This window comes from Moschus berezovskii, chromosome 1 (genome assembly GCF_049115385.1).
Source record: "Moschus berezovskii isolate FMDL1 chromosome 1, NW_MosBer_1.0, whole genome shotgun sequence".
Taxonomy (NCBI): domain Eukaryota; kingdom Metazoa; phylum Chordata; class Mammalia; order Artiodactyla; family Moschidae; genus Moschus; species Moschus berezovskii.
The window spans coordinates 66,631,830-66,654,795 of NC_142460.1; the positions used below are offsets into that span (position 1 = coordinate 66,631,830).

At 36.7% G+C, this 22,966-nt stretch overlaps 1 protein-coding gene across 3 annotated transcripts; it reads left to right on the forward strand.

The window, feature by feature from the left end:
- The first annotated feature begins 1,795 nt into the window (after window positions 1–1,795).
- Window positions 1,796–22,178, forward strand: PCNP (PEST proteolytic signal containing nuclear protein). 3 transcript variants are annotated; one of them, XM_055416303.2, is made up of 6 exons: window positions 1,846–1,931; window positions 6,722–6,899; window positions 6,975–7,137; window positions 9,873–9,947; window positions 13,635–13,690; window positions 14,985–16,144. In XM_055416303.2, exons 2-6 carry the CDS (start codon window positions 6,844–6,846, stop codon window positions 15,109–15,111), a joined length of 477 nt encoding a protein of 158 aa, XP_055272278.1. In that variant the 5' UTR covers window positions 1,846–1,931; window positions 6,722–6,843; the 3' UTR covers window positions 15,112–16,144. The 3 variants fall into 3 exon arrangements, with proteins under 3 accessions (XP_088692815.1, XP_055272227.1, XP_055272278.1); XM_088836689.1 differs by lacking the exons at window positions 6,722–6,899; window positions 14,985–16,144 and adding an exon at window positions 19,743–22,178 and having other exon boundaries at window positions 1,796–1,931; window positions 6,923–7,137; XM_055416252.2 differs by lacking the exon at window positions 6,722–6,899 and having other exon boundaries at window positions 1,796–1,931; window positions 6,923–7,137.
- The last annotated feature ends 788 nt before the right edge of the window (window positions 22,179–22,966 follow it).

Consider the following 22,966-nt stretch of genomic DNA (forward strand, 5'->3'; position numbering starts at 1 on the left):
ATTAATTACATGCTCCCTGGTAGCTCAGCAGTAAAGAATCCGCCTGCAATGCAGGAGATGTAAGAGATGCAGGCTAGATCCCTGGGTGGGGAAGATCCTCTGGAGAAGGGCATGGCAAATACTCCAGTATTCTCGCGCGGAGAATCCCATGGACAGAGGAGCCTGGTAGGCTATGGTCCACAGGGTCGCAAAGTCGGACACGACTGAAGCAACGTAGCACACTATGTAAAATATTTTGCTGGGCACCTTTACGTGTTCTGTCATAGATGGTGAACCAGAGAGTTCAAATCACCGTATCAGCAAACCACCCTGTTTCTGTCATGGTGACAAAACACACTTTCATTCTTTCTGCTTTCCCTAGACTTGGACACTGACAAGTCATCCACTCACAGATACAGCGCACATTTCACAGATGAAATGAGTAGTATAAAGTGCTGTAAAGAAAATAAATCATTTAAATAGTCTCTGTGGGCAAAGAAATTTTGAGCCATCTAGGAAGACCTTTCGGAGAAGGCAATTGCAACCCACTCCAGTACTCTTGCCTGGAAAATCCCACGGACGGAAGACCCTGGTAGGCTGTAGTCCATGGGGTCACTATGTCAGACATGACTGAGCGATAAGTGATTTTCCAGGCAAGAGTACTGGAGTGGCTTGCCATTACGTACAAATTATTATCTCTGTTTTACACAGAAGGAAACACAGGTCTGTAGACAGAAATGCTCAAGGTTAACTCAGTTAATAAAGGGATTCAAACCCATGTTCTGACTCCTTAAGACCAATTTCTGTAACACTGACAGCAAACCCAGTAACTACAGTTCCACAGGCAAGGAAGAGCAAGAGGGCAGTATAAATATATACAAAAAAAGGGAAGATGAAGCTGAAAAGTTAGGATGGGGCCCAACGTGATGCTTGGATTTCATTCTGCAAACTCAGAGAATCAAAGGTTTCTAAGAAAGGCAGAAACTACTGCGATCTTTAGGTAATAAAGTTTCTTGACACAGAAATCCCCTGCAGAAAAAAATCAGTTTTACCATCTGCCTCCACAACCTCAGACAAATTTTTCTTTGGCCTCAAATCTCACAGCTAATTGTGTGCTGTGTGTGTGCTCAGTCGCTCATTTGTGTCGAACTCTTTGCGACCCCATGGAGTGGAGGCCCTAGAGCTCCTCTGTCAATGGGCTTTTCCAGGCAAAAACACTGAACTGGGTTGCTACTTACTACTTCAGGGGATCTTCCCGACCCAGGGATCGAACACGCGTCTCCTGCGTTGAAGGCGGACTCTTTACCATATTAAGACTAAGATTACCACATTAAGACTAATTAAGAGAACAATTTCGCATTGGATTACTGTTCCAATTAAACAGTAGTGGTATACTACTGTTTAAAAGATATAGGGTATGACACAAGGGGGCGCTCGATAAACGTGTATTTCCCTTTTAAGTAGGAAAAAGAATTCGGTTCTTTTTTAATAGGTACACATGATCCAGCAAAACCAGAATGAGAGATCCTGCTAGCTTCAGCTGCAACCACACCTCAGTTGGCAAAAACCTCACATAAGCTCACCGTTTCCAGGGTTACGCTCTCAACTCTCACTTTCCTGAATCCGCCACTGAACCAAGAAAACCTAACCGACCCCTAGCAAAGTCCACGCAAAGTCCCCCATAAGCTCTCTGCAGGGCCACCCAACCTACCCCGCCCTTCCCTCATAGGCGGCTCGCCGATGATGTCATATCCACTTCCGTTTCTGAAAGGGCCTCTCTTCATTCTCCGCGGTCGCTCTAGGCTGACGCTTCCACGGCTGGCTCTGAAGCTCGATGGTTGCTGGGCGGGCCCGTGACGTCCTTGGCGTGGCTGCAGGGGAGGCCGCGGCGGGGAAAATGGCGGACGGGAAGGCGGGAGAGGAGAAGCCGCAGCGAGCTGGAGCCGCCGGAGGTGAACACAACCCCAGCGTCGCGGGCTATGTGGGATGCTCTGAGCTTTTCTTTGAGCCTCCCGGGGTGGGGGGGAGTAGACTGGGGCGAAAATGGGCGGATCTGGCTCTCACCCGGCCAGGTGCTGGGCCCAGACGAGCCCCGGGCACGCCCGGTGCGGCCCACTGGGATCCGGGCCCACATCGCCTCCTTACCGGGGAAGAGCCGGTCACTGTTCGTCACCTCCTGGCCCCAGCAGAGACCCTGCTTCCGAAGAGAAGGGAGATGGGCACCAGAAAGGGGGACCGAACTCGGGGTGGGACTCAGAGTGGCGGTGCCCGAGCCGCTACCGCCACAGCGGAGACGCACATCCCACAAAACGCACACGCGCGCTCACTCGGTGCGAGTCACCGAGCAGTGACCGCAGGAGCTGGCCGCAGGCCGAGTTTCCGACGGTGCCGGCCTCTCAGTTACACCCAGGAGCGAGTTTGCTGCTCCCTTTTCACTGAGGAAGTGGACTGTCCTGGCCTTTTTCATTCCTTCATTTTTAAGCCTAATACTAATCCTATAAGGGCTGGATCGAGGCGATGGAGGGAAAGAGGAATACCTTTTGCCTGTCTCCTGGTTTAATCTTTGGGGGCTAGGATTAGGGCTTGTTGCCTTTCTTTGAAGTGTCTGGCCAGCCAGCTGCCTGCCAGATATTTAGGTGGCTACATAGGCTAGTGTGACTCTCCCCTGTTTGTTACAACGTCAACTCATGTTGCAGCTATCTTTATTCTGTCACCTCCAGTCCTCTAAATTTGGGTCTTGTGTATTAAGGAAAAGAAACATCATGTAGTCCCTCTAGCTTTCCCGTTCCTTTGTCCTAACAAGGCTAGTTTAACACGTGCGAGCTGATACAGTCTTTAGAACGTTTTAACTACTACACTGTCCTAATTCTTCAAGTCTTATCCCTGAAAGTATTTAATATGAGAAAATACAGAAAATTAGTAGTATATGAAGGTAACTGTTAGGACCTCCTAACAAGTTTGATGTGAATTAACTTGGGAACGAAATTGAGAAAAGTGTAATATTTGGTTACTTTGGACCCAGAATTTCCTTTTTTAAAAATACATAAGGTGTTATTAGTTGAGCCCAAACTTCTTTCACCCTTTCCACTCCGCTCCCTTCTTGTTGTTTCACTAGTAAAAAAAGCTTATGAAACAACAGTTTAAACCGTTTAGTACTACCTCTTTAGCGGCTTTTTGTGGCCAAAGTTGGAAATTACCAAGTAAAATCACTTAAAAATTAGTTTGAGGAAAAACAAAGATTTGTAGCCTAAAAAGCCTTGCCTGACTTTTAGACTACCGTTTAAGAATGGTTTTTTGTCTTGAATGAGAGTATCTGTTTAATGTGAGCCAAAATGTATTTTGAGGGAATTCCCTGGGGGCTTAGCGGTTAGGATTCCCAGGGTTTCACTGCCTGGCCTGGGTTTCAGTCTCTGCCCATGGAACTGAGATTTCACACCACACGTGGCTGAAGTGGGCAAAACAAAACAGAAAAATGTACCATAAGTGTCAGCATAATTCCACTGTGTAATTTACCCACCACCCTTTCAGTTAGGGATAATTTATTCTGTAGTATGAATATTGATGTTTCTGTGTTAGCATATTTTTGTGATGAGAGTGATACAAAATTACCTTTTTTACTAATTGCTGTCAAGAGTTGTTAGTGACTTAGGCTGATATTCTTTAATAATGTCTACATAATTGCCTTGAGTGTGCCTTCCTTTATAAGAAAATAGTAGTTACATGTTAACCATTTTTGAATGACATGTTTTTAATGAAGTTGTAAAAAAAAATCATAGTTAAAACATTCATGTCATCCATGGATATCGCTAAATTGATAAAATTTTATGGCAAGTAGGCACTATTTAACACTTAGCCAGTTTGTATTGTGGGGGCTTACCTAGGGATTTTTCTGATTTTTAACTCCTACTGAACAGTCCATTAAATTGGAAATATAAGTATTTTTTTAAGAAGTTGACATGAATTTATATTAATAAGAGAAGCTACTTACTTGAGCTACCTGCTCTCACCTTTAAGGGGAGGAATAATGTTAAGGGTTAGGCTTTGGGTAGCTTTTCTCTTTTTTCTTCCCTTTGGCTAAATTTTTGTAGCTCCTTGAAATAAGTAGAAATTTTAGAGCTGTTCATATTGTAATCATACTCACCTCAAGCTATTTTATGTTTCTAATAACTACGTTAATGAAATTGACGTTTCTTCTATCAAGAGGGTCTTGAATATATTATCATTTAAACTGCACACCAGTCCTATTAGAGACGTGGATATATACTCTTTTTTTCAGACAAAGAAGCTACCAGAATTCAAATGGGTCATGAAGGGTATCCTTATGGACTTAAAACTTACTAGGTAATTTTTTCAAAGTAAGGTACCTTTTTGACTCCCACGGCCCACCTCTCCTCCTCAACTATTCAATGAAAGATGAGAAAAAAAAATGCTAGTACTGTGTGTAGTTTGATTTCACATTAACTAATCACATTTTATTTGCTCAGAATACAAACTAGATAAAATCTCTTATTTAGATACTCCTTGATAAAGAATCTAATAAATTAATAACTGTCCATGTTTGTTATAAAGTGATTTATTTTTTTAAAACTGCATATTTTTTCACTCTTTAAAATGTAAGTCACATTGCTAAGACTTTTCACATTACTGATCTGTGGCCATTCAAAATTTTGTTTTCGACAGTGCCAGAATAGAAAACATCTCATTAAATAAATTGAAAACAGCAGTTCATGATTACGAGGCCCACCTGCCCCACCAACCGCTAAAGTAGTACATGTTGTATTTAAGGGAAAACACTTAATGGACTTTAAAACACTTTAATGGTCTTGATAGTTTGCCTCTTCAGATGACAAGAACACAGATGTGAATAAAATTTGAGTTGCTAGCAGTTGATTAGTTAATTGTAGTTTTCCAAACTCCTCTGTTCATGTTACCTTTTTCTGGAGCAGTAATTATAGAAATCTTCCCCAGGCATCATAGGAGTGGACAGTTAGTATTATGTTCCATGTATTAGCACATACTAGTTCAGTTAGTTGTCACACTTAATGTTGTTCTTAATATTATGGTAATAATTGTGCTTTTCACTGTTCCTCATATTTATGCTTTGATTTTTCTAGATTCTTTGTTCCCGAACTATTTTTTGGGTAAAAGGATTCCTAGAATTCAGAATAGATAGGTTTTAAAAGAACCAGAAATTTTGACTAATGATAGCCCTTGAGTCACAGTTCAAAGAGCAGAGTTACACTAGAATCAAGATTCTTCATGCTATTTGTTTTTATGTTTTTCAGAGTTTGTGTTTGCACAAACTTGTGCCTTTAGTGGTGTATAGATTGCTTCTATATGTAAATTCAGTGTTTTTTTTTTATGTGTTTCAGTACATAGAGCCAATAAGCTTTCAGTTTTAGCTGTGCCAGTCACAGAGAAGTAGTAGTTATCACTGTTTGGGTTTTACTGTAAAATTCATACTTGATTAAAACTATAAGGATTCAGAATAAAATTTGGCATAAATGATTTTAGTGATAGACTGAGAAATAGTGTTTGCATAATACTTTTTAAGAAATTCTAAATTGAATTCTATATTTCAAATATTGATTAGCAATCTTACATTCTTTGGGTGCTTTTGTAATTTTATATCTAAATAAGTGAATTCAGACAGCCATTGCAATGCTGTTTCCTTCCTAAGGAAATCCCAAAACCTAATACTGCTTAATTTCTCCCCTATATTGTTATTACAACTCTCACCCCTTGTGTAATGGTAATAAAGAGTTTCTTTTATTTTCCTGTAAACAAAATCAAATGTTCTGTTCAAAGTGCTTATTAATTTAGCTACCCCATCATTCCAAAATAATATGGATTGGGATCTATAACCTCTTGTCCTTTATTACTCATCAGTCTGATTACTCGTCAGTCTGTTTGATTTCCCCTTTTCCACCTATTCTTGCTTTTTGTCATGTTTTCCAAACTTATCAGGGTCATTCCTTAGATAATCTTCTCTTTCTTCATAAACATTCACCTGGTGTAGCAGAATACATTGTACAGGGTAAATTGGGAAACTTGGGAAAAAAATATTTAATAATCAGCCAGTTTTCTTCTGTCTTGCTTCCCAGTATGTTCTTAAATAGCCTTCATGTGTAACGTTCAAGATGTTAACTCATTTCATTTGTTAATATAAACAAGCAAAATTACTGAAAGATATCTTGCATTCCATGTCTACATGTGTGTGCCTTCTGTTAGAAATTATCATTTTTAGCTCATCTTTTTTTATGATGAAAAAATGTGTGAACCTAAATATAATTGTTGGTCACTCTTTAAGAATAGCCTAAACAGATGATAATCAAGCTTTGAGAGTAGAATTAAATTACTAAAGAGGGGATGACCTTGATGTCTTCCTTGAAGTTCCTTTCTAAAGATTGTGTGAAATGTTCATGAAGAACACATCACTCAAGGTTACTGCAGGCTGTACTATGTAGTTTGGGACATAATGGGCTGGTCATAAAAGGTACTTTTGTATAACTAGTAGTATACTATTGAAGAATATTAGATGTTTTATTAGTCAAATGTATTATTCGGTGATGTGACTAATTGCCAACAAACCAGTTCATGTAGAAGACTTTATAGTTCTTAATTTATGAAAAGCAAAATTCCACAGGTAATTAGATTATTATGCAATTTAGAGTGTTTAGTTGGAGGGTCTTTTTGTGAACTCTATTTTTATAATTTTAAATTGCTCTGTATTTTATGCTAGTTAATTCATGGGAGCCTCTTCTACTGCCACACAATCTCAGTTCCTGCTGTATACTCTAACAAACAGTGGAAGAGACTGTTGGGTCAGTAGGTGACAACTGCAGAGGTATCTTCCTTATAACGATGCTTTTTGAGGTTGCTGCTCCCATCAATCTGCTCAGTAAAAATAGCTCATCTTGGTAAGTTGTTTCGACTTCACCAGGACCTGAAGAAGAAGCAGAAAAACCTGTGAAAACTAAGACTGTTTCTTCCAGTAATGGAGGGGAAAATTCCAGTCGCAGCGCTGAGAAGCGATCAGCTGAAGATGAAACTGCAGACTTCCCAACAAAACCTACAAAGATCTCCAAGTTTGGATTTGCCATAGGTAGTCAGACGACAAAGAAAGCCTCAGCCATATCCATCAAACTTGGCTCAAGTGTGAGTTACTTTATATATTATATTTGTAATGGGTCTTAAGGATTTGTTTTGGAAGCCTGCTTTTATTGCATTATGATAAATTAAGTATAAAATGATAACATTGGTGCTTGAACTTATAACATGTAAGTATTTAAGAAATTATTAGTATATTCAGGAAAAGTCTGGATGAATTATAATTCAAGCTGTTTTTTTAAAAAGGTTTGGAATATGAGAAGGAACAAATATTGTAGGGAATATATGACTTATAAAGTAATAGCTTACAATTTCCTAACTTGTGCAAAACCTCTGAAAAATATTTTTAGGGTTTCAGTTTATCTTTTAATTCTAGTGATGTTAAAAAATAGTATCTCTAGAAATCATTTGTGTCGTAAAAGATTAATGTTAGTAAGATACTGCTTAGTAAGAGCTTCCTATTAACTTACTTTGGAGCTACAAACAGATGTTGAGTATTAAAACCTGTGATAGTAGTACTTTGTGGATCAACTTTTATTTCTTGTTTTTAGATGTAAACCTTGAATTAGTACTTATTAACTGTTGAGTGTCTGGAAAATAACTGAAATATTAGATCGAAGCATTAGACATTTGACTATTTCTGATCTACAGAAGTGATAATTTCCTGTGATTCAACTAAATAGGTCTCCTCCTTAAGAAAAAGGAAGTTACTTTAATAGCATATTACTGTTGACTTTAGAAAATGGTTATACATTCTTGTGTAAGGAGTATAATCCTAAAATTGCTTTGGTTTATTCATGTCCTGTGAAAATTAATGCTCAGTTGCCAAGTACATACAGCTTGATATCTTCATTAGATGTTCAAAGATTTTTAAATGCATCAGGAAAAGAATATGGATCAGATTCCTACTAGAGTGTGTGTGTTTGAGCTACACGTCTAGTTTTTATAAAGCTACTATTCCTTAGAACCCCACTCCTGCCATATGCTGTTTTGCCTTTTCTTCCTTTTTGTAAAAAATTTAGTCTGAACAAAAGGCATTCAGCTTATAACTTCATTATTTCATGACTCTTCTTCCTACTTGAGCTGATTCTTCTGGTTTAATCTGTTTTTTATAACATTGCATATACTCACCTGCATAAATATTTACTTTTTTTTGATTGTCATTAAAGATGTGGTTCTCATGTACGCTTCTCATATAGGTGTTCCCCTTGGTAATAGAGTTTACTGTGGTTGAACATACCATATAAGTCAGATACCCATATCCCTACTTTTTCTAAGTCATTGAAATGATTTAGTAATTGCTGATCATTTTAGTTAGGAGGGTTATACTTAAAAAGGCCTATTCACTAAAACTTAAACCTTTAGAAAACTAACTTTTTTTTCCTAAAATAAACCAAAGTGTAAACATAATCTTGGTGAAGTGAGATGTAGGATGTGAAAATAGTTGAAACTGCTTTTGATTATTTGATGTGAAAAGATAGTCAAAACTACCAGCAGATACTTGAGTCTTATGTTGTATGTACAACAACAAATACATGACGTGTTTTAAGAGTAAAGGGTGTTTTCTAGACTCACTGTGCACAATTTCCAAATGAACATTTTCATTTCTTCAAAAGCACACACTTTATAAAGGTGTTTGTGTTATATAAGAGGGATGGTTAATTTTGTTTCAGCAGCTCAGAGATGATTTTATTGGGGAGGTGATGCTAGAGCTGACTTCAAATACAGGAGAGAGGCAAACGAGGCAAAAGGATTCAGATAAAAAAGAGAGTTTAATGCAGGGAATTCCCTGGCAGTCCAGTGATTAAGACTCAGAGCTTTCACTGCTGTGGGCTTGGGTTCCTTAGTTGCAGAAGAGCCCACAGAATGCGCAAGGTGCCTTATGCAAAGACAGTTTAAATGTGAAGCCACATTTTGCATTCAGGAAATTGTTCATTGTTAGGAAGTGTTTAGTAGTCAAATGGAGGGATAGAAAGCCCCCCAAATAAGACGACAGGACCAAATTATAAAGGACTTGTAAAGTCCATAATAAGATTTGGTTTTAGTCTTTAGGTTCTAGAGGAGTCATGGAACTATTGTAGAGTCTAGACCCTGTGTATAAACAGATTTGCATTTTAAAAGTAGTACTCTGGTACTAGTATAGAGAATTAGAGGGATAAAAACAATAGAAGGTGGGAAAATGGTAAATCTAACAGTAGTTCAGGCAAGAAATGCTAAGGGGCCTTAGGTGTTGGTAACCAGTAAGCTGAGAAGGCAGGGGGAGATTTAAATATGTTTAAAAGAGATCTAGTTAACAGGACCTCACAGTAGAATGTGCAAGTTGAAGTAAAGGTTTTCTGGCTTGGCTACTTCATGAGCACTTCAGTACCCCTCGGATCTCTAAGTGACACTGTCCAGTGGCAGCCAGCTGGTAGAGAAAGATGAATCTTGGTGTCTTTCTCAGGGTAATCTGTGCTTAATTTTAACGTTACTATGTGCAAGTGTTGATATTCATTTTCTGTTAACCTGTACTAAGTACCTTTATGTAAATGATATTAAATTATAGATCCTAACTAGAAAATCTTTGACAGGAGGAAAACAAATAGCCATATGATTAATAAAGTAAAATCTGCTGTTGATAACCCACATTTTCAAAAAAGAAAATGGATTTCTCCAAAGTTTGTTCTTAGTTCCTTACTATATGTTTCTATGTAACATTGCGTCTTTGAAGATGTTATTCCTGTCATTAAATAAGCCTGTGTAAACATTATGTGATGATACTCTTTTTAATGTTTCTTCTTCAGAAGCCTAAAGAACCGGTTCCAACTCTTGCTCCAAAAACCCTTTCAGTAGCAGCAGCTTTTAATGAAGACGAAGATGTAAGTTAATAGCTAGTTTTCTTTGTTTTACTTTAACCTGTTCTTTAAGGACAACATTAGTGACAAATTGTCAAGTTGTATTAATGGTACTAGTGAACTTTTTTTTTTTTGGCATCTCTTAACAGTTTGGGTTTGTGTGTGTTTTTTCTTTTTTTTTGAATGACATCTGCACAATCTGGATATTTCTATTAATTTGGTTGTGGGATTTTTTAAAATACTGACTTTGAGGGGCAAGGAACTTAAATCAACAAATGCTTATTATGAGTAATAATACACATGTGTGCTATGAGTACCTGAGTAATAGCTCCCAAGAACAACATGGATAAGAATTATCCCTTCAGAGGAGCACAAAACTTGGGGCTGGAGTGATTGGTAAGAATAAGAGAAGAAATATGCTGCTGCTAAGTCGCTTCTGTCGTGTCCGACTGTGTGTGACCCCGTAGACAGTAGCCCATCAGGCTCCTCCGTCCCAAACATTAGGTAGGGTAACCAAGGAATATTTTTGTAAATTAAGATATCAGCTTTGAAATCACAAGTGGTAATGCTAAGCAGCTGTGTTTGACACCTGGAGGTTTTGTCGAAGTTTTAGGCAAGGATGAATATGGAATGATCAAGACTCAATAGGTAAATACAGTGGTTATCACTGTATTCTCCCTTGGAAATTTACTTATTACACAATTTGATTGCTTTCTGTATGCTAGGTACAGTGGGATTACAAAGATAAATCAGACATGTTCCTCTAGGAATTCAGCCTAGCAGTACAGGGACTTACACATAGAATGGTCCAAGATAAAATCAAAAGTACCTGAAGAAAAGAAGTGATATAAGAGATTTAGGTGAGGAAGAGGGGCCAGGCAACTCGATGCATGCAGTGTTATGGAAAGACCACTGGACTGGCAGTTGGAAGACCTAGGTTGTTTTTCTGTCCTGTTCAGTTATTAACCAGTAGCCTGCAACTAAATCAGTTTACCTTTTGGAGCCTTAGTTTTCCAACTTGTAAGGTGAAGGCTAAATTTAGATCACAGGTTTTTAAACCTTTTCTTAGAGTTCTGGTGTTCTGTAGAAATGTCTCAGGAGCTACTGTGGTATTGCATACTTTGTTGCTCAGCTGTGTCCGACTCTTTACAACCCCATGGACTGCAGCCCACTCAGGCTGTTCTGCCCATGGGGATTCTCCAGGCAAGAATACTGGAGTGGGTTGCCAACCCTTCTCCAGGGGATCTTCTGGACCCAGGAATCGAACCGGCTAAGAAGCATAACTCTAGTCTCCTGCTTCTCTTTCATTTATGTCTTCTCTCTTATCTATTTGGTATTTGGAAATCCAAGTAGTATTTTGTTGAGGAAAAACCGTTTTATGTCCTCCCCCCAAAAAAAATTTTGAAAAGCATTGACTTAAATTTAATGTTTTCTTTCATATCTAACCAGAATTCTTAAGAGATTATGTAGCATTTTGACCTCTACAGATTATGTCAGGGAAGGACAGTATAGGAAGAAGGGAATAGCACGTGCAGAAATAGAAAGGCTGAAAATTGTAAACACCTATATAATGCTTATTTTGAATATCTAACAAATTGAGTCTTTGCACATATCTTTATTTTACCTTCCACATATCCCTGTGAATTGTGTGATATGGTTATTCTTATTTTCCAAATGGAGAAATTAAGTTATGAGTGCATGAGTGTGTGCTGATGCATACAAGTGTCATCTAGAACTTATAACTAGAACTTGGCTTTCTGGTTTCTCGTCCTGTATTCTCTTCCCTGTTTTTAAAGAAATTTTAGACAGATTCAGACAGCACTCTTTCTGCCATAAGATGGTAATGATAGTTAAGGATAAACTTGTGTTTTAGTTAAAAGAACAAATGCATCTGAAATCTTCATCTGAGGACTTCCCTGGCAGTCCAGTGGTTAAGTCTTCGCACTTCCACTGCAGGGGGCATGGGTTTGATCTCTGGTCAGGGAATTAAGATCCTGCATGCCTTACAGTGTGGCCAAAAAAGGAAATAAAGTCTTTATTTGGTTCTTCCTTTTTCTGCGGAATATAGTTAGCCTTGGATATATATTTCAGCCTGAAAAATAGTGGACAGAGAACATGTTCATTTGTTTAATTTTGAAATTTAAAAATACTTTTTCAGTTCTGTCTCTTTAGTTTCTTTTAATTTGTAGAATGTTCCCCAGTTTGGATTTGTCTGATGTTCCCTTATTATTAGAATCACGTTCCTCTTGGCAGGTGTACCACAGAAATGAAGCCAAGTTGTCAGTGCATATTATATCAGGAGCACATGTGTCAATATGTCCTGTTACTGGAAATGCTACCTTTGATCATTGGGTTAAGTGGTGTCTGCCAGATCTCTCTACTGTCAAATTATTGTTTTACTTTTTATAATTAAAGTTTATCTTGTTGGGGATATGTTTTAAGAATACATGAAAATACCTAACTACTTAAGCGTTCATTCATGAATGTTAACATTCATTGGTGATTCTTACCAGAGTCAGTTCTATTATGTTTGCCAAACGGTGATTTTTTTTTTCATTCTTTCCTCCTGTCTATGTTTATTAATTGTCTCACTGTAAGGAAGAGCTTTTCCTTATTTATTACAAGTGTAGCCTCTTCCCTGGTGGCTCAGAGGTTAAAGCGTCTGCCTCCAATGCGGGAGACCCGGGTTCGATCCCTGGGTCGTGAAGATCCCCTGGAGAAGGAAATGGTAACCCACTCCAGTATTCTTGCCTGGAGAATCCCATGGACGGAGAAGCCTGGTAGGCTACAGTCCACGGGGTCGCAAAGAGTCGGACACGACTGAGTGACGGAACGAAACGGAACGGAGCCTGTTCAATAGGCTATAATAATTTTCCCAGATTTGACCAGTAGAAACCTCTTTCAGATGGATCTTGAGATGACTGCTTAAAAAATAATATTTATCTCAGCAGTAACATTTACACATAAAAACATCTGAAAGACACTTGTCACGTTCTTTTTCACCAGCTGTAACTGTGGAAAAGCAGTGAGGAATGAGCTTTCAAGATGTCTTTACAGTAAATAAGACATTTTTGAGAAGGAGCAATACAGTGAACTGGTTTAGAGCATTTTTTTGGGGTCCAGCTGTTTTGTGACTTTGGACATGTTCACCATGCGTACTTCAGCTACAAAATTTGAATGGTGATACTCATCCCATTTGGTAGAATTGTTAGAGTCTTCAGAGAGTGCATATTAAAGCATTTAACACAACATGTAGATTCTAGTAAACAACTAGTTTTAGTTCTAAAGTATCAGGTTTTTACCAGAATTTTTTTTTTTTGCAGATTCAGCACTTGAAGCATAGGTTTCTTTAATTTAGTTAAAATAAGTTACTTTTTTAACCAAAATTTACAGTTGGATATAAAATTTAGCATTATTAGTATCAAGTGATTTTAATATAGTTGACCCTTGGCCAATACGGGTTTGAACTGCATGGGCCTATTTATACACAGATGTTTTTTCAGTAAACATGTGCTACAGTGCTACACTATCCCAAGTTGATTGAATCCTTGGATGTGGAACCATGGATAAGGAGAGCTCACTGTAAAGTTATACACAGGTTTTTGACTTGAGGTTTGGGTCAGGGGGTGGTGCCCCTAACCGCCCCCTGCATTGTCCAAGAGTCTGCTGTATCTATATGCAGTCATTTCTGTGTGTCTCTTTTTTTTCCAGAGTGAACCAGAGGAAATGCCTCCAGAAGCAAAGATGAGGATGAAGAATATTGGAAGGTATAATTTTTGTATAATATTGTAGGAAATTATAGTGAATTTAAAAGCAAGAATAAATTGCACATAGTCTGTTAGTTTTCAAGCTTTTCTTGCATATTTGGACAAAACAGTTTTGTTTTCTAATACATCAGTATTTCTGTTTTGATAAGAGAAAATTAGTATTTTAAGGAAAACAGGAACAATATAATGCTATTTCTTTTCAGATACACATAATCTTTATTTCTTCAAGTAAACAGAAATATTTCCGATTTAAAATTTTTTTCAGGTATCAAGAAATGGCTTTCACTCATCTCACTTACAGTATCATTCCTACCACTTAATCTTGATTGTATGTGCTCCTTTTTCCTTGGTAATATAGATGCTAAATAGCAAAATAAGATAAAAGCCATCTTTAAATTTTCCTCTGTTTCTTATTATGGAAATAACATTAATTTCATATTAACATGATATTCAGTTTCTTGTCTTTGTATGCATAAATCGATAACTTAGAGGTTAGTAAGGAAGCTGGGCTTCAAAACAGCCTATACCATGTCCCCATTTCTATCAAATGTGTATTCTTCCAAAGAACTAAGTGCTAGGTCTTTCAGCATCAGTCTTAAGACTTTGCCTTTGGTTCTGACGGGAACAGTTCCAGTGGCTGTCTGCTGGCCTCCCTTTCATACAAGACTCTAAAAAATACATCTGACATTATAACCAAAATATAAACCAAATCTATACCTGCATATATCTAAACATTTAAAATCAAAACTGTTCATAAAATGACAACTGAACCATTTTACGTGTGATACATCTTCATCTTTTTTTCTATTTCATTTTTTGTAAATACTGTTGGCAAGTCACCAAATTGATTTAATGACCCTGTTAACCTGTTACATGGAGAAGGAAATGGCAACCCACTCCAGTATTCTTACCTGGAGAATCCCGTGGACAGAGGAGCCTGGCGGGCTATAGTCCATAGGGTTACATGAGTCAGACATGACTTAGCAACTAAAACCACCCTGGGTTACAAGCAACTGTTTTTAAAACTACAGTGGTTGCCACCTTTAGCTGTTTATCAGAATCACCTTAAATGTTTGTTAAATCTACAAATTTATTTGGCTCCTCCTCAGGCCCACTGAATCTGAAATTTTAGGACTGGGTCTGTGGAAAGGGTATTTTTAAAAAGATCTGTAGCAGCTTCTGATGTTTGACCTCCATTTATAATGGGTGCTAAACAGACATTTTGAAAGAGTTAAAAACATGGCCCAAAAGTCATTATATAACATTTTAAATAAATTTCTTTCTTTTAACACAGGGATACACCAACATCAGCAGGACCAAATTCCTTCAATAAAGGAAAGCATGGGTTTTCTGATAACCAGAAGCTATGGGAGCGAAATATAAAATCTCATCTTGGAAATGTCCATGACCAAGACAATTAAATGATGTGTTTTGAAATTGGGGTGTGGGGTGGGTGTAAAGTTAAAAGGAACAGTTTCCTTTTTTAAGGAATGGTATAAGACTATCTTTGGAGCCGCATTTTTTTTCTTTTTCTTTTTTTAAATATTGAGTGGTACACTAATAAATGAGAATTTGAAATTAGAGGTAATTTATGTTTTATATACAGATTTCGAGACATTTACTAATTTTGTAGTTTCATGTGATTAGTTTCCAAAGGTTACAGATACTAAAATAATCAGAAATGGTACCTTTCTAAGAATTGCATATTTTTTTAGACACAACTATTAGCACATTAGGAGGGAAGCAAAAAGTTGTCTATTTAATAAACTGTAGGCAGTTACTCTCTAACTTAACTCCCTTATTAACCTAAACTTGTCTGGCTCCCAGGAACAGCCTTATAGAGAAGGGAGTATTGTATTGGGAGGAAAATGTTACTGGACTATTGACTGGGAAAGTAAATTAGATAAAATACAGCTTTTTTTTTTTTTCCTAATGGGCATTTGTTTAGTTTCAAATCATCATTAACTAGTTATTGCATTGCTATCAGTGGATACAGATGCTTAAGCTCTTTAGAAAGAACATTTTAAAATTTTATGTAAACTGTTGAGTATTTAAAATAGCCCACTTCATTTTAAAGGGTCTTGTCTACCTTCATTAGTCTTCAAAGAACAACCATTTGCTACCAAAGTAAATCGGTATTTTGAATGTGCTTCTCTTGATTTTTGTTATTAGCTAGTTCCTGTAAGCATTTCCACCAGATCTTGAGGCAAATCATAAGGAAGCTGTTTCTTTTAAAATAACAAACCACCACCAAAAATTTAAATGTACATAATAGTTAAATGTTTGGCTGTTTTTATTTTTTAAAGGGTATAAACACCAAAAAAAGGGGGGAGCAACACTGTATGAAGATGGAAGTTAAGAAAGATGCACTTTCTGTAACTTTATCAAAGCATTTATGTTACTAACTGGTGAAATCCAATTTGATTTGAACTTATTAACAGGAATTCTTATTTAGCACAAAAATATGCTTTACTTTAACTGTATACTTGCTAACCAGTGGCCTCTCAAAAGCACATTTTAGATACTGAAAATGAAAGAAAATGCATCTTTAAACATATTTTATGGAATCTTCGACCACATATACTTTGTTAATCTATGTGTTGTAGGATTGTGTTCATTTTGTATTTTTGTATTGTATATGAATTCTTTTTTAATGTGACAGTTAAACACATCTTTTAAAGCATAGACACACATAGAAGAAACATACAGGATAATGATTTCCTTGAAAACTACAATGTTAGATTTGGAGGCAGCTTCAGACTGTTTGATTGGTGGTAACTATTTGCTGAACTCTTTTAATAAGTAATAACTCCAGAGAAGCAGCCTGTATATATTCCTAATACTTTGTTCACTTGCATTTGAGTTTAGAATAAGCCCCAAGTAAAACAATGGAAATGTATATAGAACTATGAGTTCTTACTTACATGATTTAATTATATCAAGATACATGAATTTAACTTGCTTTAATGTAGGCAGACTTTCCATTTTTGTTCATTTTAATGTTTATGTTGAAATAACATCCCTCTCCTACATTTCATTTTCTTGACTCAAATATCAACCTACGGTCAAGATGGGAGAGAGAAACAACTAAGATGAATGTCTTTACTAAAATACCAATAAATTTGTCAAACTCTATTAGTGTTCTTATTTTCTGTTCCAGTTAATTGTTGCTGGGTTTGTTTGTTTTAAGCAAAGAGACATGTTGTTATTACTGTTGCCCAGATTGTTGGCTGAAGTAATGGGAGATTTAAACTTATTTTTTGGAATCTACATAACTGAGCACATAGTTTGAGAGCATTATGATATCTCGGGTTTGAAGAGACTTAATCCAAATTCTCCCCTCCCTCTGCTGCCAAAATGTCATCTAGTGTGTGCTGTAGTAAGTCCTAGCCAAAGCATATCTTTGAAAATTCCTAAGTGTTGGAAGGTATTCTGTTACTAGTGGCTGTCATTGATTACCTCTGAATATTTTCTTAATGTTTATAATCCTCCTGTCCAATAAGTCAAGTCTTAGTAAATGAAAAGATTGAATTACATTTTAGAATTGATTCATTTCTAATTTAATTATGAATTTGTTTTTTTTATAACTAATTATCAAGGTTAGTTTGATACACTGTGGAGCGAGTTTTCAAGTTATTTTCTTGCTGAGATGAAGATACTTTTTAATTTTTTTCAACTTCATTTTGAAAAAATTTCAAACTTAGAAAACATTGCAAAAATATATGAAATATTTCCCATGTTCTTCTAGTGATAACATATAACCACAGGACAATTGTCAAAATCAGGGAATTAACATTATTAAAATACTGTCATCTTTTACTATTATTCTACAGACCTCAGATTTCACCATTTGCTCTACTAATGTCTCCCTAGTTGAAGATTCACTTCATTATCACACATTGTTTAGTATCTGGGACTCTTCAGAGTTTATCTTTTATGACCTTAGACTTTTTGAAAACTACAGGCCAATTTGTAAAAGATCTCCCAGTTTAGGGTTTCCCTAATGTTTCCTCATGATTAAGTTGTTTATTGTATTTTTGGCAAAAGTAAGACACCTGATGGATACTCAGTGCATCTGCAAGCACATGATGTCAGTTTGTCCTCTTACTAGTAATGTTAATTTTGACCACTTGGTTAGGGTGGTATTTGCCAGATGTATCCAATGTCAATTTTGTAATTTTTCCATTTTTAATTAGTATCTTATGAGAAAATTATTGTCTCGTATTTCTCATACTTTTGCCCAGTAATTGGCAGACATTCATGGTTTTTGTTTCTGGGGGATTTTTCCTTAGGCTTTTTATCGAAACAGTTATTAGTGTAGGATTTGCCAAATGATGAGTTTTCTATTTTCATCTTTCCTTCTACTTTTAGTAGTTCAAACTCTGTTAGGAAATTTCCATCTGCATTCTTTATTCAGATATTATGTTGATAATGGGCTCATGTGTTTTTATGTTATTCTATAGGTTAGAGTGCATTACTATCATATATTTTATTACTCAAACTCCCACATTTGCCCATGCAAACCCCTTTGCATTGACCCTTGTGCCTTTCTGACATGTCGCCATTCTTAATATTTTCTGGCACCAGAAGATATTCTGGACTCATCTCGTATTTTCTCTTCTCTAACCTTAGAATCTCCAGAGAAGGCAACGGCAAGCCACTCCAGTACTATTGCCTAGAAAATCCCATGGACAGAGGAGCCTGGTAGGCTGTAGTCCATGGGGTCGCTAAAGGTTGGACACCACTGAGCGACTTCACTTTCAATTTTCACTTTCACACATTGGAGAAGGAAATGGCAACCCACTCCAGTGTTCTTGCCTGGAGAATCCCAGGGACGGGGGAGCCTGGTGGGCTTCCGTCTATGGGGTCACACAGAGTCGGACACGACTGAAGTGACTTAGCAGCAGCAACCTTAGAATCAGTGATTTCTCTAAGCATCTATGGTTCCTTTCAGAACCTATTTAGAAGCCAAAATCTGCACTGAGTGTACATTTTGGAACTGAAGTGTCATTGCTTCCAGCCTGCTTAACAGAGCTAGAAAAAATGTATGTATGTATATATACATCTGTATCAATTTCTAGATCTGTTAGGTGTGTTACGTATTTGTGTGTGTTAATTGTATGTGTATATGTACACTATGTCTCTCCTTGAGCTCATATAGATACTTCCATTACAACACCAACACCAGATTCATTCTAGTCTTTCTCCTCTCTTATTTATTACTCTTGTCCAATAGTAAGAAATCTGACTTTGACTATTATAGTCTTTTCACTTGCTTAATTTCTAGAATACACAAGGTAGTTCCAGAGTTATTCTTAATTTCCCAATGAAAAACTACTAACCAGAGTACAGTATTTGTATATAGTTCCTTTATAGTATTAAAAGTACATAAAGTACTGGTTTACAAAGGTTAGTTATTTGCTCCCCCTTTTAGGGTGGTTGTGTTACTCACTTGTAATGCATTTGTGTTTCATAATGAATTCCTGCTCACTCCTTGTTAATGTTTTGTTATTTGAAATACTAGCATAGGTCAAAAAGTTGAAACTGTACAAACATTGTCACTCCCTATTCTTTCTCATTCTCTTCCTCCTGTCCTTTCTATCTTGTTTGCACCTATCCCCTGTAAGTAATCCGTCTTTGGTTTTTGGTTTATCCTTGTTTCCTTTTGAATAAATGAATAGATGGGTGTTTATTATATCTCCTTATTTCTTACATGAAATGTAATATAGTTACTGTTAACCACCGCCCCCCCTCCGTTATAGTGTATCCTGGAAACTATGCCAGTTCATGGAGATCTTTCTCAAAATTTTTTAAAGGCTGCATAATACTCTATTGTGGGAATATACCATAGTCAGTACAATTATTATTATTTGTTTGGGCATTTAGGTCATTTCCAATGTTTTGCCATTATAGTGCTATAATTGAATAACCTGTACATGTGTATTTTTTTTATTGGGATGTATCTTCCTTCAGGTAAACTCCCGGAAGTAGGATGCTGGGTCAAAATATATGTGCATATCTATTCTTATTGCTCTCTGCTCTGTCACTTCAGTCGTGTCCGACTCTGTGTGACCCCATAGACGGCAGCCCACCAGGCTTCCCCGTCCCTGAGATTCTCCAGGCAAGAACACTGGAGTGCGTTGCCATTTCCTTCTCCAGTGTGTGAAAGTGAAGTCGCTCAGTCGTGTCTGACTCAAAGTGGCCCCATGAACTGCAGCCTACCAGGCTCCTCCATCCATGGGACTTTCCAGGCAAGAGTTAGATATTGTCAAATTCTCCTGAAGGATTGTACCAGTTTGTTTCCCCACCAGAAAGGTATGAGTGCTTCTTCCCACAGCCTTGTCAGCACAATGTGTTTGCCATGCTTTTTTAATTTTTGCCATCTCTGATAGGTTTTTTAAAATGGGATGTTAGAGTAATTTTAATTTGCATCTCTCTAGCTATGAATGAGATTGAATATCTTTTCATAGGTTTAGGGGAAGTTTGGTATCTTTTTATGAATAGCCTATTTCATTCCATTTTATTACTGGGTTTTTGGTCTTTTCTCAGATTTTAAGAATCTGTCATTTTTTAACTTTATTATTCTATAAATATTCTATCCCAATTATTAGTTGCCTCTGGCTTTGATTATGGAGTTCTTTGTAATACAGAAAGCTTCCTTTTTTTATATAGAGTGAACTTTGCTTACTGCTTTTCAATTTTGTTAGTAGTTAGAAAGCCTTTATACTGAGGTCAAAGATGCATTCACTGTTGTTTTTGTAGTGCTTCATTTTAAAATGTATTGTTTCATTTTAAAATTTATAGATTCCTCATCCACTTGGAGTATATTCTTGTGCATTTGTGAGATCAAGATCTAATTTTAGTTAAATCTTTATGATATTAAGCCACCCTAATCAAAAGTAGTCTGCTTTTGTATTTATTGGGTGTTAAGTTTTTTCTCATATAGGTTTTACATATTTCTTGTTAAATTTCTTTCTAAATAGTCCAGTCATTTGTTCCTATTAAAATGAGGGTTTCTCTATCATGTGCTGGTTATTTCAGGATATGAAGGCAGTTTCTGTATGTTAATTCTGTATCCTGCTCTCTTAGTAAATTCTTGAGAGTTTTATCATTGATTCTCAAGAATTTCCTAGGTGTACCATAATATCACCTGCAAAGAGAGATGACTTTATCAATTTTTGTGCTTATTTTTGTCTAATTGTATTCCTTAATACCTCTAATACAATATTGAATAGTAGTAGAATAAATGGATATCCTTGCTTTATTCTCAGAGGAATGTCTCCAGTGTTTTAAATAAGCCCCTGACTTTAGGACCAGGGTAAATATTATGTTAAAAAAAAAAACACATAAATTCCTAATTTTTAAAAAATATTAATTTGGCTGTGCCAGGTCTTAGTTGCAACATGCTGGATGTTCAGTCTTTAGTTGCAGCGTTTGGGATCTAGTTCCCTGACCAGGGATAGAACCTAGACTCCTTGCATTGGGAGCATGGAATTTTAGCAACTGGACCACCAAGGAAGTCCCCATTAATTCCCAGCTCTCCTAAGAGCTTTTATCAGAAGTAGGTGTTGAATTTTGTTGAAAGATTCTTCAGCATTTTATCAGTGAGGGCAAACTGAAGAATTGTTAACATTAGAACTCTCAGGTGTAGTAGAAGTAGCAACTGCAGGTAGAAACTAACTACCCACAAGGCTAAGAGAATAAGTGAATAAGGGAAAGACATCTCAGAGGAGGGGTCCAGGAGATAACAGCTGCTAGCTTCAGGGAAGAGCAACATACCAAGCTTCCCATCACCATAGTGAAGACAAATTTTGGAAACTCATTGAACTTCTGCATGAAAAGTCCCTTGGTGATATGTAGCCCTTTACCCCCACAAGAATCCATTGTTAGTAATAACTGGTTTTAGTTATTCACATTTTATTTCATTTCCCTATACTTTCCAGATTTTCTACATTTATCCCACATTACTTTGATAACTGGAGAACTGAGTGGAGAATAGAGCTATCTCTAAATAAGGTAAATTAGCTGTCATGCTTGGGCCTCAGGGATGTAAGAACTTTTTCAGTCCAAAAGCCTTGGGCTGCGTCACAATAAACACCTACTTAATTATTGCACGTGGACACAGAACTCTTATTCACATCTTGTACTTTTTTAATGTAGATCTTCTGTTCTAAACTTTGTTTTCTTGTAAGTATAAATCCTCTTTGGGAGCGTCTTATCTCTCTTACCTGCCTAATTCACATTGCTTAATATTTAGAAAAAATATTTGTGTACTATGTAGAATATCAAGGATGACAAATATAAACTTACAGTAAGTCTGAACTCTGGTGTATCTTTATCACTGATTGATGTCATCCAAATACACCAAAAATGAATTTCACTCAGAATCCAGCAGTATTGTCCTGATCTCATGATAGTTATACACCTGAAGCTATTTTATTCCTGCTTTATTTATATATATATTAATATATATAAATCTGCTTTTATTTTATATATAAAAATATATCTAAATTATATTTAGATATAAAGATTTACATTATGTATTATATATATATAATTACTTTTAGAATTCCATGAGTAATCTTAGTTGATGTGAAATGGTTAATCAGTAGCAACTATGAATTTACCCATGTAACCGTGACTGAAAATAAAGTTCCTAAATAATACTTCAAGAATATATAAGTATTATGCCCTGATTTTAATAAAAAGAAACATTGTATCAACATTCAAACAACTAAGATCATGGCATCCAGTCCCATCACTTCATGGCAAATAGATGGGAAAACAATGGAAACAGAGATTTTATTTTCTTGGGTTCCAAAATCATTGCAGATGGTGACTGCAGCCATAAAAGGAAAAGATGTTCCTTGGAAGAAAAGCTATGACAAACCTAGACAGCATATTAAAAAGCAGAGAATTTCTTCGCTGACAAAAGCCCATATAGTCAAAGCTATAGTTTTTTCAGTAGTCATGTATGGATGTGACAGTTCGGCCACAAAAGCTGAGCATCTAAGAATTGATGCTTTTGAATTGTGGTGTTGGAGAAGAGTCTTTAAGAGTCCCTTGGACTGCAAGGAGATCAAACCAATCAATTCTAAAGGAAATTGGTCCTGAATATTCACTGGAAGGACTGATGCTGAAGCTCCAATACTTTGGCCACCTGATGCAAAAAGCTGACTCACTAGAAAAAACCCTGATGCTGGCTGGGAAAGATTGAAGGCACGACAAGGGGACGACAGAGAAGTTGGTAGCATCACTGACAATGGACATGAGTTT

What these genes read in the sequence shown, in the direction of transcription:
- PCNP (XM_055416252.2), top strand. Translation starts at nt 1,814, where the DNA reads ATGGTTGCTGGGCGGGCCCGTGACGTCCTTGGCGTGGCTGCAGGGGAG. An exon ending in CCATCAAACTTGGCTCAAGT is followed by an intron (nt 7,138 to 9,872) that starts GTGAGTTACTTT and finishes TTTCTTCTTCAG; the next exon opens with AAGCCTAAAGAACCGGTTCC. An exon ending in CTTTTAATGAAGACGAAGAT is followed by an intron (nt 9,948 to 13,634) that starts GTAAGTTAATAG and finishes TTTTTTTTCCAG; the next exon opens with AGTGAACCAGAGGAAATGCC.